This window comes from Alosa alosa, chromosome 15 (assembly GCF_017589495.1).
Source record: "Alosa alosa isolate M-15738 ecotype Scorff River chromosome 15, AALO_Geno_1.1, whole genome shotgun sequence".
NCBI lineage: Eukaryota > Metazoa > Chordata > Actinopteri > Clupeiformes > Clupeidae > Alosa > Alosa alosa.
Window position 1 is genome coordinate 23003245 of NC_063203.1, and position 15000 is coordinate 23018244.

A 15000-nucleotide genomic window follows, 5' to 3' on the forward strand; every position below is an offset into this window, starting at 1 on the left:
CTAATGGGTCCCGATTCAATGATCTATGCTGCTAATGGTCTAATCGATTCAATGATCTATGCTGGCGGGCGAGATGCTAATGGTCTAATCGAATTCAATGATCTATGCTAGCGGGCGAGATGCTAATGGTCTAATCCGATTCAATGATCTATGCTAGCAGGCGAGATGCTAATGGTCTAATCCGATTCAATGATCTATGCTAGCGGGCGAGATGCTAATGGTCTAATCCGATTCAATGATCTATGCTAGCGGGCGAGATGCTAATGGTCTAATCCGATTCAATGATCTATGCTAGGCTGGAGCTAGACGTGGCTACATCTCCAGACTCAGGACGTATTTCCCCAAATGGTGGTGTATCTCTTTAACAGCCCCATTCAGGCAAACTGGCACTCCTCACACACTCCTCACACACTCCTCACACACATCCAAACTCACTAACACACACACACACACACACACACACACACACACACGTACACACCCATCAACCTTAATTATGGCCAGTGTGTCTGAGGGGACGAAGATATGGTAAAACAGAGAGATATGGTAAAACAGAGAGATATGGTAAAACAGAGAAAGAGAGAGAGGTGGGGAGAGAGAGAGAGAGAGAGAGCAGGAGGAGAATAATAATGAGTTGAGCAGGCGTGGGCCGCTGCAGGTCTGCCCTGGCCGGTGCTTCCAAGCAGTAGTGCTATCACGCGCGCGTCATTAATGTCCAATTTCCCCCCAAAGAGACAACTTTTCCAGCAGGGACATAATACCCACTGATAACAGCCATACAACACCCGCCTGCTTCACAGCACACACCCATAATTACCCAAACGCACGTGTTTGTGGTATTGTGGTGGGGGATCATATCCGCGACCATGTGGGGGGCCTGGGCCTGATAAGCTTTCACAGTCGCTGCTCACACACACTCTCGCGCACACGCTCACTCTCTCTCTCTCTCTCTCTCTCTCTCTCTCTCTCTTTCACTCACACACACACACACACACACACATACATACACATACACACACACACACACACACACACTGACACACACTGGTGGTAATTACTTTATTGATAATTCACACAGAAAATTTTCCTGGCCAATCGCAATGGCCAGATTTAATGGATTGGCCAGGGGAGCGATGTAGGGGGAACACACACACACACACACACACACACACACACACACACACACACACCCACGGTGAGGTTCTCATTTTAAAAGGAAGCACAAATATATGTCAGGGCCATAGGGGATGGCCTTTTTCCTCCACAGATAATCACCAAATACATGTAAAATAGAAAATACTTGGCATGTGGGAGGCCTGGCGCTCCCTGTGTGTGTGTGTGTGTTTATCTGTTGCGTCTTGCATTAACACATTTACAGCAGGCCTTAGATGGGCTAATAATGTGTGGTGGGGAGGGCCTGGTAATGAAATTGACATTTAGCAGCGTCGCCGCCTCACTCTATTAACTCCCATAAATGCAATTTGCAGCCGGAGCAGGAGGGCCCAGACCACAGGAAAGGGGATAAACACCCAGGACACACACACACACACACACGCCCCGCCCTGGGCACACACATGCACATACACATACACACACACACACACACACACACACACACACACACACACACACACACGCACACACACACGCCTGGGCACATGACAGACACACACACACACACACACACAAACAAACTCACACCTGGGCACAGGACACGCATGCACACACACACATCCACACACACACCCTCGCACACACATCTGGGCCCAGACAAAGACGTACAGCGCACACACACACACTTGTGCCTGAGCCCAGGCAAACATGCATATAAAGCTAGGCCCAAGCAGACATACAGCATAGCACACACGCAGGCACCCACACACACCTGGGCTTAGGCCAACATGAACGGCTAACACACTCATGTCTAGGGTCAGCCATGCTTTAATGTGTTAGTTGAAATCATTCACGTCTTTGTGAGATTTTACAGCTGTTTTGTCTCAGTATCTCAGAGTCCTGTTTCTGACAGGGACTCAAGAACAGTAGAGCTGCATTAGCTCTGTCTTTCTGTCAAAACGCCTGCCCGTTAGATTGACATAGACCCGCTCCAGCGAGAGAACACCTCCTCAGACCAAACGACTGATGTAGTGCAGGTATGCTGACGGGATCGACTTTCCCGTTCCCAGTTAAAGGTCAGATCAGTCATTCCGTTGGTAAAAACGGGAAAAAAGGAGAAACAAGGAATTCACGCTTAACTATTTTGGGACGTGCCGAGCAGGAGCTCGAAGCGCCATATGGCCCGTCCTCTGATTAAGGGAAAGTGCTGTCCCTCCGTAAAGGGGGGGGGGGGATTTCGCAACGACAAAACGACTTATTAATATGCATGAAAAATGGCATTTAATATGGAAATGGGGCTTTTTAAGGCTGCGATTGTGTGTGCGTAAGCGCCGCGGATCAGATCAATGACGGCCAGAGCCGAGTGGAGTCGAGCGAGACTCAGCTACTGGCGGCGATGGGGTGCTTAACTGATGTGAGCGGCCACACATAACGGGTGCCGCCGCTATTTAATGCAAAGTGTAATTATTTCAGAGATCCTCTAAAAACAGCTCAGCAGATGCCTTTGCTCTCCGTTTGCATATATATCTTACACACACACACACACACACACACACACACACACACACACACACACACACACACTTCTTTTATTTTAATCTGCACGGGTTCGTTTTGTTTCTGTGTGTTCTGCAGGGTTGTTTATGAGTGAGAGTGTGTGTTTTTGTGTGTGTGTTTTGCTGCTGCGTTGATTCGATAGATATAAGATCCTTTTTGAGTGATTGGCAAACAGTTCATGCATCTAACATATACATTTCATTTTTTTTCATGCAGTAGTTTTACCTTTTTAGACAATTCTAATTTTACTGATTGATATTTCTAAGTAATGAATATGCTGCGTTCAAATTGTGCTGATTGAGTCGGACTGGTTCTGTGTGATTGTGATGGTAGGGCCTAGCTGGGAGCAGACTGGTTCTGTATCACTGACGGTAGGGCCTGGCTGGGAGCAGAGTGGTTCTGTATGGTTGTGATGGTAGGAGCCTGGGAGGTGGCTGGGAGCCGGCGCTGCCTGAGTTATGAGGAGGGAGAGAGGCTCCTCTTGGCTTAGTGCGTAACTGTTCCTGTCTCCCTAAGACGCCATTGCTTTGCAGTTTGATTTAGAAAATGACTTATCGAAATCAATACGACCACAACCTTACAGTCATAAGTCTTCCCTACTCCATGCTCTGGAGTGTGTGTGTGCGTGTGCACGTGTGCGTGTGTGCGCATGTGTGCGTGTGTGTGTGTGTGTGTGTATCTCCTCTCCAGGTAGTTGCGAGTGTGTGTGTGGCCAGGTGGGAGTGCGGGTGAGAGGGGTGCACGTCCTGTAAGTGGCTTCGTAAATCAGACTGTCTTTGGGCCATTGACTGGAGCCATTGATCCAGCAGCAGGCCTGCAACACTGCACTCCGCGTCCCACACAGAACCGCTGACACTGGGACAGGTCAGGGACAGATCTGGGCCACAACAGAGCCGGATCAGGGCCAGAGCAGAGCTGAAACAGATTCAGAGGTTGATGGACAAAATGTGGACCGGTAATCTTGATAAGGCAGGTCTGTAAAACTTATAGTCATGCTGCGTTTCAGTTGTACTCGTAAGTCGTTTTCCCAGTCGTATTTCCCAGTTATGAGCAGGAAGTTGCAATTGGAACGCCCCCTGAAGTTGCAATTCTTATTTGTCAGGTTGTTCTAACCCCGAGCACCCTGACTTCGAATTTCCAATATGGCTGCGCCCATTAACATTAAATGAGAACACAGCCTGATTCTATCTTTTCTGTTTTTGTGTGTGTGTGTGTGTGTGTGTGTGTGTGTGTGTGTGTGTGTGTGTCTTGCGATGCGTGCATAACCAGGTCAGGTCTCACTCCCGCCACAGAAGGTCCCATAGTCGACAGAAAGAGCGCAGCCGGTCAGCGAAGAGTCGCCCAGCCGAGAGGCCAGCAATCGCCATAAATGAGCCGAGAGAGAGAGCCGCGAGCCGAGAGAGCGAAGAGGCTGAGGGCTTGAGAAGGAGAAAGCCAAGGAGAGGGAAGACAAAGCCAAGGCGTAAGAAATGTTCCCTCTCCCTCTCTCTCTCTCTCTCTCTTTCCTCCCATTCTAACCATCCTATCTCTCTTTCTGTGTGCACTCTTTTAAATCTCATTTTACTCCCTCTTTCTCTCTCACCCTCTTTGATCCTCACACTAATTGTACGCATCCTCACCTGTACTCACACACACACACACACACACACGTACACACACACTCACACACACACACAAACACACCACACACACTCTGATGTAACACAGGTAGGTTAAATCTCTTTTGCTTTCAGTGACTACGTTTCCATGCACACCATATTCTGAATAAGGACCATATTCAGGTTATGACAATGTTCAAAATAAGATGTTTCCATGTTTGGCAGAAACTGAATAATCCTGTTTACATGTTAATCAGCATAATAATGCTGATTAACATGTAATGTGCAGCAAGGTGCAGTAGAAGTTAGTGTCTGCCTCATGACCTCTCCATGCTCTCTGTCCCTGAATTTCATTCATGACCGCAAAATAGGTGAATTTGGCCAGATTAGAGCCGCTATTGTTTTGCATTTTAGCCTTAGCCTAATAGGCTGCTTTGAGGGGTTCACCGATTCTTCATCTGTCAGCAGTGTGCGCAAAATCTGTGTCTGTTGAGCATACAAGGCTTTCACCCACCCATAAATTCCATCTTCAAATTTAAACTTTCAGGTTTTAATACATAAATAAATTGACCTCGTCTTCACTCTAGAAGTGGAAACTTTTTGCCACACTTTTCGCTATGTTTGCCAAGTTTCGGCATCAAAACAAGCTACCAAAATTCCTTGCACTAACATGCGCAGATGGAATTTAATATTCTGCTCTCTCTCTCTCTCTCTCTCTCTCTCACTCTCTCACTCTCTCACTCTCTCACTCTCTCACTCACTCACTCACTCACTCCTGTAATTTAATGTTCTGTAATTTAATTCAATAATAATAATTCAATAATTGAACAGAGCTTTATTGGCATGGTAAAAATACACTTTGTATTGCCAAAGCATTTGTAATGACAAGCTACAGATAGTTAGTAGTATATATAGGAAAGAAAACAAAGACAAACCCTCATGCATCATACAGTACTGCCCCCTCCCTCCCTCCTGTCTCTCTCTCTCCCTCCCTCTCTCCCCCCCCTCCCTCCTGTCTCTCTCTCTCCCTCCCTCTCTCCCCCTCCCTCCTGTCTCTCTCTCTCTCTCCTCTCCCCCTACCTCCCTCTGTCTCTCTCTCTCCTCCTCTCTCCCCTACCTCCCTCTGTCTCTCTCTCTCCTCCCTCTCCCCCTACCTCCCTCCTTTCTCTCTCCCTCCTCTCTCTCCCCCCCTCCCTCCTGTCTCTCTCTCTCCTCCTCTCTCCCCTACCTCCTCCTGTCTCTCTCTCTCCCTCCCTCTCCCCCTCCCTCCCTCTGTCTCTCTCTCTCCCTCCCTCTCTCCCTCCCTCCCTCCCTCCTGTCTCTCTCTCCCTCCCCTCTCTCTCCCTCCCTCCCTCCTGTCTCTCTCTCCTCCCTCCCTCCTCCCCTCCTCCCTCCTTTCTCTCTCTCTCTCTCTCTCTCTCCTCTCTCTCTGGGTGAATGAACATGTCTAGTATTTGGGTGTATGTGTATGGAGATCCAGTGTGTCCCCGGCATGTGTGTTTGTGAGGAGCAGGTGTACCTGTGGGGGCACCTGATGTCATTGCTCCAGGTGTAATATGGAGCTGCGGCGCAGCCTAAGCTTGTTCCCCCCGATCCCCCTGGCCCAGCCCGCCCCCACGGCCAGGCCCTAATCTGATTGGGTGATGGGGTAATGTGATGGGGGCAGCCAAAGCTGTCAGTCAAACTGAGTTGGAGCTTGTCGTGGTGTCAGACTAGCCAGATGGATCGGTTAGGCAGGTGGGAGTCCCAAAACCCTGTTCTCCTCTGGTGTGTATGTACTGTGTGTATGTACTGTGTGTATGTACTGTGTCTATGTACTGTGTGTGTGTGTGTGTGTGTGTGTGTGTGTGTACAGGACCTTAAGCCTCTGCCACCCACCTCACTCACACATATAAAGACATATATGAAATACTCGGCAATCATGTATTTATTTATTGTTATTTATTCTTTATACAGTTATTACTTAATTTAAACTTTCTCAGATACACATCGCCCAATATTTGAGATGCGGACTCACGCACACACACACACACACACACACACACACACACACACACACACACACACACACATTCAAAGAGAGATATAGAGAGAGATGGGGCTGGCCAGTTGTCTATCTCTCCCCATTTTGTGATTAAGGCTTTAATATCCTAAAGGCAGAGATACTGATCTCTGCTTTAACCTGACCCCACTTTATATGTGTGTGTGCGTCAGAGAGAGATCGACCATATATGATTGTGTGTGTGTGTGTGTGTGTGTGTGTGTGTTAGTTAGTGGGTATTTATGTGTTTGTCTGTGTGTTGAATTTGTGCAATGCCTTTTGTTTATTTGTTTACAGTTTTAATTTGATGCCTTCATCAGTTTGTAAACCTCAGACAGACTTCACGTGTGTGTGTGTGTGTGTGTGTGTGTCCTGCAGGGTGAGTGTAAATGGAGTTATCTGTGCGGTGGGGTAATTAGCTGTGTGGGGCAGTGAGCCGTCCAGCTGGGAGATCGTTAGGCTTGAGCCACAGGGGCTAGTACAGATATCACCCACACACACACACACACACACACACACTGTCAATTGCACATACACACACATTCACACTCATATACATATGTATACCCTCTCTTTTACTCTCTGTTATGCTCTCGTACACACACGCACGCACACACACACACACACACACACGCGCACACACACACACATGTGCACGCATACTGTCATACTCTTATACTCTTACTGTGTCTCTCTTTCTCCCTCTCTCTCTCACACACACACACACACACACACACACACACACACACACACACACACACACACACATCGCCAGATACTTGTCATACTCTTATATCATTATCATGATACTGCCATACTCTTATACTCTTACAGTGTCTCTCTCTCTCTCTCTCTCTCTCTCTCTCTCTCTCTCTCTCTCGTATCCTCCCTGCAAGTGCCTCAGTCTTAATCCAGTCCACCTGCTTGCTGCGGTTACTCTCTTTTCACTTGCATTCTGTTTCACATATTTTTTTCTTCAGTCTCTCTCTCTCTCTCTCTCTCTCTCTCTCCTCTGTCCTGCCTCCATGACTGCCCTCGTGAGTTGTATCTGGTCGTTAGTGCTGAGCTGGTGATGGAGGCTAACAGAGTCTGATTGATATGATTGCTGCTTTGCTGTTTTAATTGTTAGCATGGCCTCTTTCTCTCTCTCTCTCTCTCTCTCTCTCTCTCTCTCTCTCTCCATTCTCTCTCTTGCTTTTCTGTTTTTCTGTCTGCCCCCCATTTTTTTTCTCTCTCTCCCTCTCTCCCTCCCTCCCTCCCTCCCTCTCTCTCTCCCTTCCTCCCTCCCGTATGTGTGCAGAGTGAGCTGACAGGGCCGATCAAAGACAAGTGCTAACCAGCTCCAGGTGGCTGTTAAGTGCTCACACACACACACACACACTCGTGCGCACTTGTCTGTGTATGTATGTGTGTGTGTGTGTGTGTGTGTGTGTGTGTGTGTGGCGTGCCCCACAGTGGAGTTTTGTTGCACTCTAGGCGTGCGTCTCTTGGAGCGCTAAAGCGTTTGAGGAGTTCCAGGTACGTGAATAAAACACTCCGCTTTTGGCTTTTTACCCCTTCCCTCCCCCCACCCCCCTGTTTCCCTCTCTCTCTCTCTCTCCATCCCTCCCTCCCTCCTCTCTCTCCTCCCCCTCTCACTTTATATCTGTTGTACTCCTTTGTTTTCTTCTGACAGCTGGCACACCTTTGCCTTTTTGCCCGTTGTCAAGGAAATATTTTAGGTTTCACCTCATACATACACACACACACACACACACACACACACACCCATCCATCAGCATGGCGGATTTGCATCCAGGTTGTGCAGTGCATTTGTTGGGTGGGGTGCGTTGTACATGTGGCAGGATGAAAGGGGGTTTCTTGCATAGCGGGGGGCCTGACACCAAGCCCTGTGTGTGTGCGTGTGTGTGGTGGTGTCTTCATTAAACATTTATCAGCCCACCAGGAAGTAAGGAGGCAGCTCAGGGCCGTAGCTTCATGAGCAAGCATCCCAATGGAGCAGCACACTGCAGACACACACACACACACACACACACACATACACACACACACACACACACACACACACACAGATTCACACCCTGTGGCCTTGCTCTGGTGGCATAGGCTAAATGGCTGGTGAGGGTGTATGTTTGTACAAAGTTTTGCATGTGCATATTTTTGCATGTGAATGTCTGCATGTGTTGGCAGACATTCACAAAAACTGTCCGCAAACGTTCACCTATGTTTTTCGAATTTGAAAGCACCTCTGGATAGGAAAGTCCTGGATGTGATTTGCTGCCCCAAATACCATTATCTGCAGCACCACTCTATAACCTAATGATTTCTGTTATCTGACAATGAAAAGATATATTTTTGGTGCTTTTGCCCTTTTTTAACCTTTATTTAGATAGGACAGTGACGAATTCTAGGAAGTGAGTTGGGATGAGAGAAATGTAGATGTGATTTGGAAATGTAGATGTGATTTGGCCACGAGTTGGAATGGAACCCTGGCCCATACGCAGCCTGGAAGTAGCCACTTGTCACACAGCTCCCCCGTCATATGACTTTTCTGCCCTCATACATTTGTCTCCTGTGCCCTATTGGACTGATGATGTGAACCTGTGCATAGCAAACCCATACTCTGGTTGTTAAATCCGTTTTAATGAGGTTAAAACACATCGGGCAAACTAGTTTATTTTACTGTTTATGGAGGAAAACGAGCGGCTCCTGAAAGCCACTGGACCCGGAAAGAGAATCATCAGCCCATTATTGCATCATCACTTGCTTCCATCTCTTATATCACAGGTGCTGATTGGATGGTCCAGTCAACTCCACCTTCTTACTCCGGTTGGGTTTTGCGCGGCCTGATTGTTTAGTGGTGGCCGGGTTCGAGAGTCCAGATTCGGCTCTAAGGTTGTGAGGTCGTCTCTGTGGCAACGGAGAGCTCTTTTGGGAGGGTGGGGGAGTTTGTTAGCCCAAGATAGCTGGGCTGTTTTGATGACTTTTGCTCTGTGGAGAGTGTGTTTGTGTGTGTATGTGTGTGTGCGTGTGTATGTGTGTGTGCATGCACGTGCGTGTTCCCTCTGATTCTGTTTTAGGCGCTTCCGTTAGCACATTACAGCAACCGCTCATTACAGGGAGACACACACACACACTAATATCGCCCTTGTATAGCAGCTAACATTGAACACTGACACACACCCACACACCCCTTATGTTTTGTGTTTACTGGTGTGTTTGCATGCGTTGTGTGTGTGTACGAATAGAAAACTTCTTTCAGTAGCTCTTTAGGCTGTGTCTGGGCCAAGAGGCAGCTTCAAACACCAGAGAACTGCTAAATTGTCTTTGCATCGAATTAAATCAATGAATCTTCTGTGTGTGTGTGTGTGTGTGTGTGTGTGTGTGTGTGTGTGAGAGGTTGTAAAGCCACAGGGCATGGTGGATGGTTTTGTGTGTGTGTGTGTGTGTGTGGGTGGGTAGATTAGGGAGGCGATCTGCTGGAGTGGGCCTGCATGCAAGGCTACCAATTGACCAACCCCTCAAGACACACTCCTCTCTGGAGGTCCGACAGCCCATTTACATGAAAACACACGAGAATGATAGTTAGAGACAAAGACAGAGAGAGAAGAGGGAGACAGAGAGAGAGAGAGGGGATGAAAGAGAGGAGAACTCTAGCCTTTTGACATACTATAATTTAGCAGTTTTTAACAGCACATGTAATGATGAAAGACTCAGTTAAAAGCACACAGCCTCATTGGGTAGCTTGCTCTCATACACACACACACACACACACACACACACACACACACACACACACACACACACACACACACCCCTCCTTCACTCCTGAGGCAAACACTTCAACTCAGCAGGAAAACTCTGACTAACTGGGCCTGCTTGCCCAAAGAGCAGAGAGCACAGAGAGAAGACTTCTAAAGGGGTGTAATTCTCTCTTTATTTTAAGTGTGTGTGTGTGTGTGTGTGTGTGTGTGTGTGTTTATGTGTGTGTGTGTGTGTGTGTGTGTGTGTATGTATATGGGTCTGTGTGTGTGTGTGTGTATGTGTGCGGGTCTGGGTGTGTGTGTATGTGCGTGGGTCTGTGTGTGTGTGTGTGTGTGGGGTGTGTGTGTATGTGTGTGGGTCTGTGTGTATTGTGTGTATGTGTGTGGGTCTGTGTGTGTGTGTGTATGTGTGTGGGTGTGTGTGTGTGTGTGTATGTGTGTGGGTATGTGTGTGTGTGTGTGTAATGTGTGGGTCTGTGTGTGTGTGTGTGTGTATGTGTGTGTGGGTCTGTGTGTATGTGTGTGGGTCTGTGTATGTGTGTGTGTATGTGTATGTGTGTGGGTCTGTGTATGTGTATGGGTCTGTGTATGTGTGTGGGTCTCTGTGTGTGTGTGTATGTGTGTGGGTCTGTGCATGTGTCAGTGTGTGTGTGGGTCTGTGTGTGTGTGTGTGTGTGTGTGTGTGTGTGTGTGTGTGTGTGTGTGTGTCTGTGTATGTGTGTGTGTATGTGTGTATGTGTGTGGGTCTGTGTATGTGTATGGGTCTGTGTATGTGTGGGTCTGTATGTGTGTGGGTATGTGTGTGTGTGTATGTGTGTGTGTGTGTGTGTGTGTGTGTGTGTGTGTGTGTGTGTGTGTGTGTATGTGTGTGGGTCTGTGTATGTGTGTGGGTCTGTGTGTGTGTGTGTGTGTGTGTGTGGGTGTGTGTGTGTGTGTGTGGGTCTGTGTGTGTGTCTATGTGTGTGTGTGTATGTGTGTGTGTGTGTGTGTGTGTGTGTGTGTGTGTGTGTGTGGGTCTGTGTGTGTGTGTGTGTGTGTGTGTGTGTGGGTCTGTGTGTGTGGGTCTGTGGGTGTGTGTGTGTGTGTGTGTATGTGTGTGGGTCTGTGTATGTGTGTGTGTATGTGTGTGTGTGGGTCTGTGTATGTGTGTATGTGTGTGTGTCTCTGTGTGTGTGTGTATGTGTGTGGGTCTGTGTGTATGTGTGTGGGTCTGTGTGCGTGTGTGTGTGTGTGTGTGTGTGTGTGTGTGTGTGTGTGTGTGTGTGTGTGTGTGTGTGTGTGTGTCTGTGTGTGTGGGTCTGTGTGTGTGTGTGTGTGTGTGTGTGTGTGTGTGTGTGTGTGTGTGTGTGTGCATGTGTGTGGGTCTGTGTGTGTGTGTGTGTGTGTGTGTGTGTGTGTGTGTGTGTGTGTGTGTGTGTGTGTGTGTGTGTATGTGTGTGGCTCTGTGTATGTGTGTGTGTGTGTTTTGCTCTGGGCTGAGTTAGTAACCGTTAGATCTGTCTCCTGTTGCTCTAAGGCACTGATGAGCACGGATCAGACAAGGGGAAGGAACAAGCGCTCCTTCATAAATTTACCCCGATATGAGTTTACAGAAGTGAGCTCCGTGATGTGTGTGTGTGTTTGTATGTTTGTATGTTTGTATGTGTGTGTGTCCGTGTTTGGATGCAAGACGGCACACTTTTTTGCTGTGTGTTTGTGTGTGTGTGTTTGTGTGTGTGAAAGAGATATAAATATAATGGGGTTTGGAAGAGATGCGCTCATTTTGAGTATCCTGCATTTGCCTCTTGATACAATTTATAGTTATTTGTTTATTTGTTGATTTTATTTATCTGTTTTCATTGGATCAACAGACCTCTGGTCTCTCTGTTTTTGCATCATGAAAAATCTCGGCTTTGGGAGCAAAATGCTCTCTCTTGCTTGCTTTCACTCTCTCTCTTTCTCCTCTCTCTCTCTCTCTCTCCATCTCCCTCTATCACACACACACACACACACACACAGAAACCCATAGTGGTCTTATAATATGATTGTTGACTCATTGTGTCAAATATTAACTCCTGGTGTTGAACATTGAATGTGTCACTCTAATATGGCCTTTTTGGGGGATAAGTGTGTGTGTGTGTGTGTGTGTGTGTCGAGGGATCTGGGTCTGGCCTCAGCTAATCGCGGTAGAGACACCCCAAGCGAGAGATAGAGAGCTGTGACAATCCACTTAGTGCGCTCTGTAATCTGGTTAGCCATTAGAAGTAGTTAAACCAACACACACACACACACACTCACACACTCACGCCGTTGGCTTCAGAGGAGACGAAGAGTACGATTTCATTGTGTAGTCTTTGCCAGACTTGTAGCATTTTTAACATTTTATTTGAATGCGCAAAAAGATGTAGTTTACATACTGAGAATATATGTGTAAGTGTTACGCATAAACACACACACACACACACACACACACACACACACACACACACACACACACACACACACACACACACACACACACACACGTGGGGTGTTCGAAGCCAAGCCTGGATTCTGATGACAGGACCCAGGCTCGGCCAAATAAAATCTGCCACAATCCAATTAGATTTGGGAGATCCAGGCCATGTTGCCTAGCACTGCAACCCCCCCACCCCCCACACCGCCTCATCTCCCCCATAACACATAATCAGTGCCTCCATGACAGACACACACACACACACACACACACACACACACACACACACACACACACACACACACACACACACACACACACACATGCACATGCACACATGCATTTTATGGTTGTGTCCTAGGTGGAATAGTGTGATGGGAGTAGTGTTGGGTGTTAATTTTCCTGGCTGTGGCTGGTTTATAGAGAGAGAGAATGTAAAGGAGAGAGAGATAAAGTGAGAGAGAGAGAGAGAGAGAGAGCAAGAGGGGAAGAGGATGAAGGCAGGATGATTTGGAGCAGGAGGTTATGAAAACCCAACATGACAGTCAGCCCTGCAGATTTAAGAGGGTTATGGAAATGTGCTTGTCAACAAAACCTGTTCTCTCTCTCTTCTTTTTTTTTCTCCACACTCATCTCTCTATTTTTCCCATCTCTCTTTTTCTCTCTGGGCTTCTCTATCCCTCCCTCTTATAGTTGTCAAAAGATATATTTGAGCTCGGTCCAACATGCAAGGTTTGTTCACATAATTAGGTAATCAGTGAGCATCTTTGTAAGTGCTTCCCTGTTAAGTGTTCCCTGTGTATTCACCACCTCTGGCTTATAGCAGTGAATCTCTATTGAATGAAATGTTTCTATTGTCTAAGTAACAGAGATGGTCAGATAGTCAGGAGGATGTGTAGCCTCTGGAAAGGTGGCCTCTGGAGGGGGCAGTTACTGTGGGGCAGTTACTGTGACACAGGTCAGCTGTGAAGCTGCATTTGCCCCCATGTTAATGTGTCCCTGTGTTGTGCTCACTGGCTTTCATTTCACCTAAATGTCTGTTTATTATGCAAATTACTTTATTTTTCTCAGTTTAAACCCACTGAAAGCATGACACTGGTGTCATTGCATTTCTGGCTGTATGGAAATTAATGTAATAATAATGAGTGCCTTGTGCATGTTAGTTAGGTTTACTCAGGATCAGTGTCATTTCAGACTTGTGTTGTTCCTTTGTGTCCCACAGCACTCGGCCCGTATCCACTCAGCTAGAGTCCAGTGTGTGTAAAAGACCCATAGCGGCGTGTGAATTCTGTATACATACAGTGGGGTCACAGCGGCAGCCTCGGTGGCGGCAGCCCAAACAGGCCCTCTCTCTCTCTCTCTCTCTCTACCTCTCTCTCTCTCTCTCTCTCTCTCTCTACCTCTCTCTCTCTCTCTCTCTCTCTCCTCTCTCTCTCTCTCTCTCTCTCTCTCTCTCTCTCTCTCTACCTCTCTCTCTCTCTTTCTCTCTCTCTCTCTCTACCTCTCTCTCTCTCTCTCTCTCTCTCACGCTCTCTCTCTCTCTCTCTCTCTCTCTCTCTCTCTCTCTACCTCTCTCTCTCTCTCTCTCTCTCTCTCTCTCTCTTTCTCCGTTTTTTTCTCTCCATCTCTCGCTCTCATACTCCCCAAATCGTTCTCTCCCCCTTTCTCTCTATCTCTCCCTCTCTTTTCTCCCTCTTTTTCTCTCTATCTCTGTCTCTCCCTCCATCTCTTATCCCCTGGCTCTAATTCTGTTGGCTGGCTGTTCATACCTCTTTCTTTTGATTTCTCTACGGGTAGTTAATTTATCCGCTGGGTTAATGCCTGCACTTCTCTGCTTGTTTCTCGCGCTTCATGCCTGTAATATAGTTATCCCTTTCCTTTCTCTCTCTCTCTCTCTCTCTCTCTCTCTCTCTCTCTCTCCCCCCCATCTCTCTCTTTCTCTCATCCGTTCTGCTCACACTGTGACAGCAGGACATATGAAATCACATTTGGCGGCTGATAAAACAGCACTAATGCTCACCAACGAGCTTGCAATATTAGCAGCCCCATACCCTCCTCCTCCTCCTCCTCCTCTCCCTCCCCTCTTCTCGTCTCTCCTTTTCTCTCCCTCCTTCCCTCCCCTCCTTTCCTCTCCTCTTCCCTCCTCCACCTAAGCGAGGTCTGTCGGCGGTGTGTGTTTCTCCATGTGGAGGGCGGTGTGGGCGATGCTGATGATGGAATTAAAGGAGGCCGTGTGATGCAGCCGAGGACCATATCGCGCCGGTTAATAAACAGGGTTTGAACTGCTAGGCGCTCATCAGCGGGGTGTTTCTGATCCAATGTCATAGGCTGCATGTTTGGCTGTGTCTGGTTCTGCCCCAGATGTGTTGCGCTTGTGTGTGTGTGTGTGTGTGTGTGTGAGAGAGTGTGTGTCTGTGTGTGAGTGTGTGAGAGAGTGTGTGTCTGTGTGTCATGCACCAATGTGTGTATTGTGTGTAGGTGTGTGTGTGTTAT

General features: G+C 47.6%; 1 protein-coding gene across 1 annotated transcript in view; it reads left to right on the top strand.

The window, feature by feature from the left end:
• Positions 1-15000, top strand: part of rsrc1 (arginine/serine-rich coiled-coil 1) — a 161851-nt gene that overhangs the window by 25272 nt on the left and 121579 nt on the right. The window contains exon 4 of the mRNA XM_048264036.1: positions 3945-3995. Within this exon, the coding sequence (XP_048119993.1) occupies positions 3945-3995 (51 nt within the window). The remainder of the gene's footprint in view (positions 1-3944; positions 3996-15000) is intronic.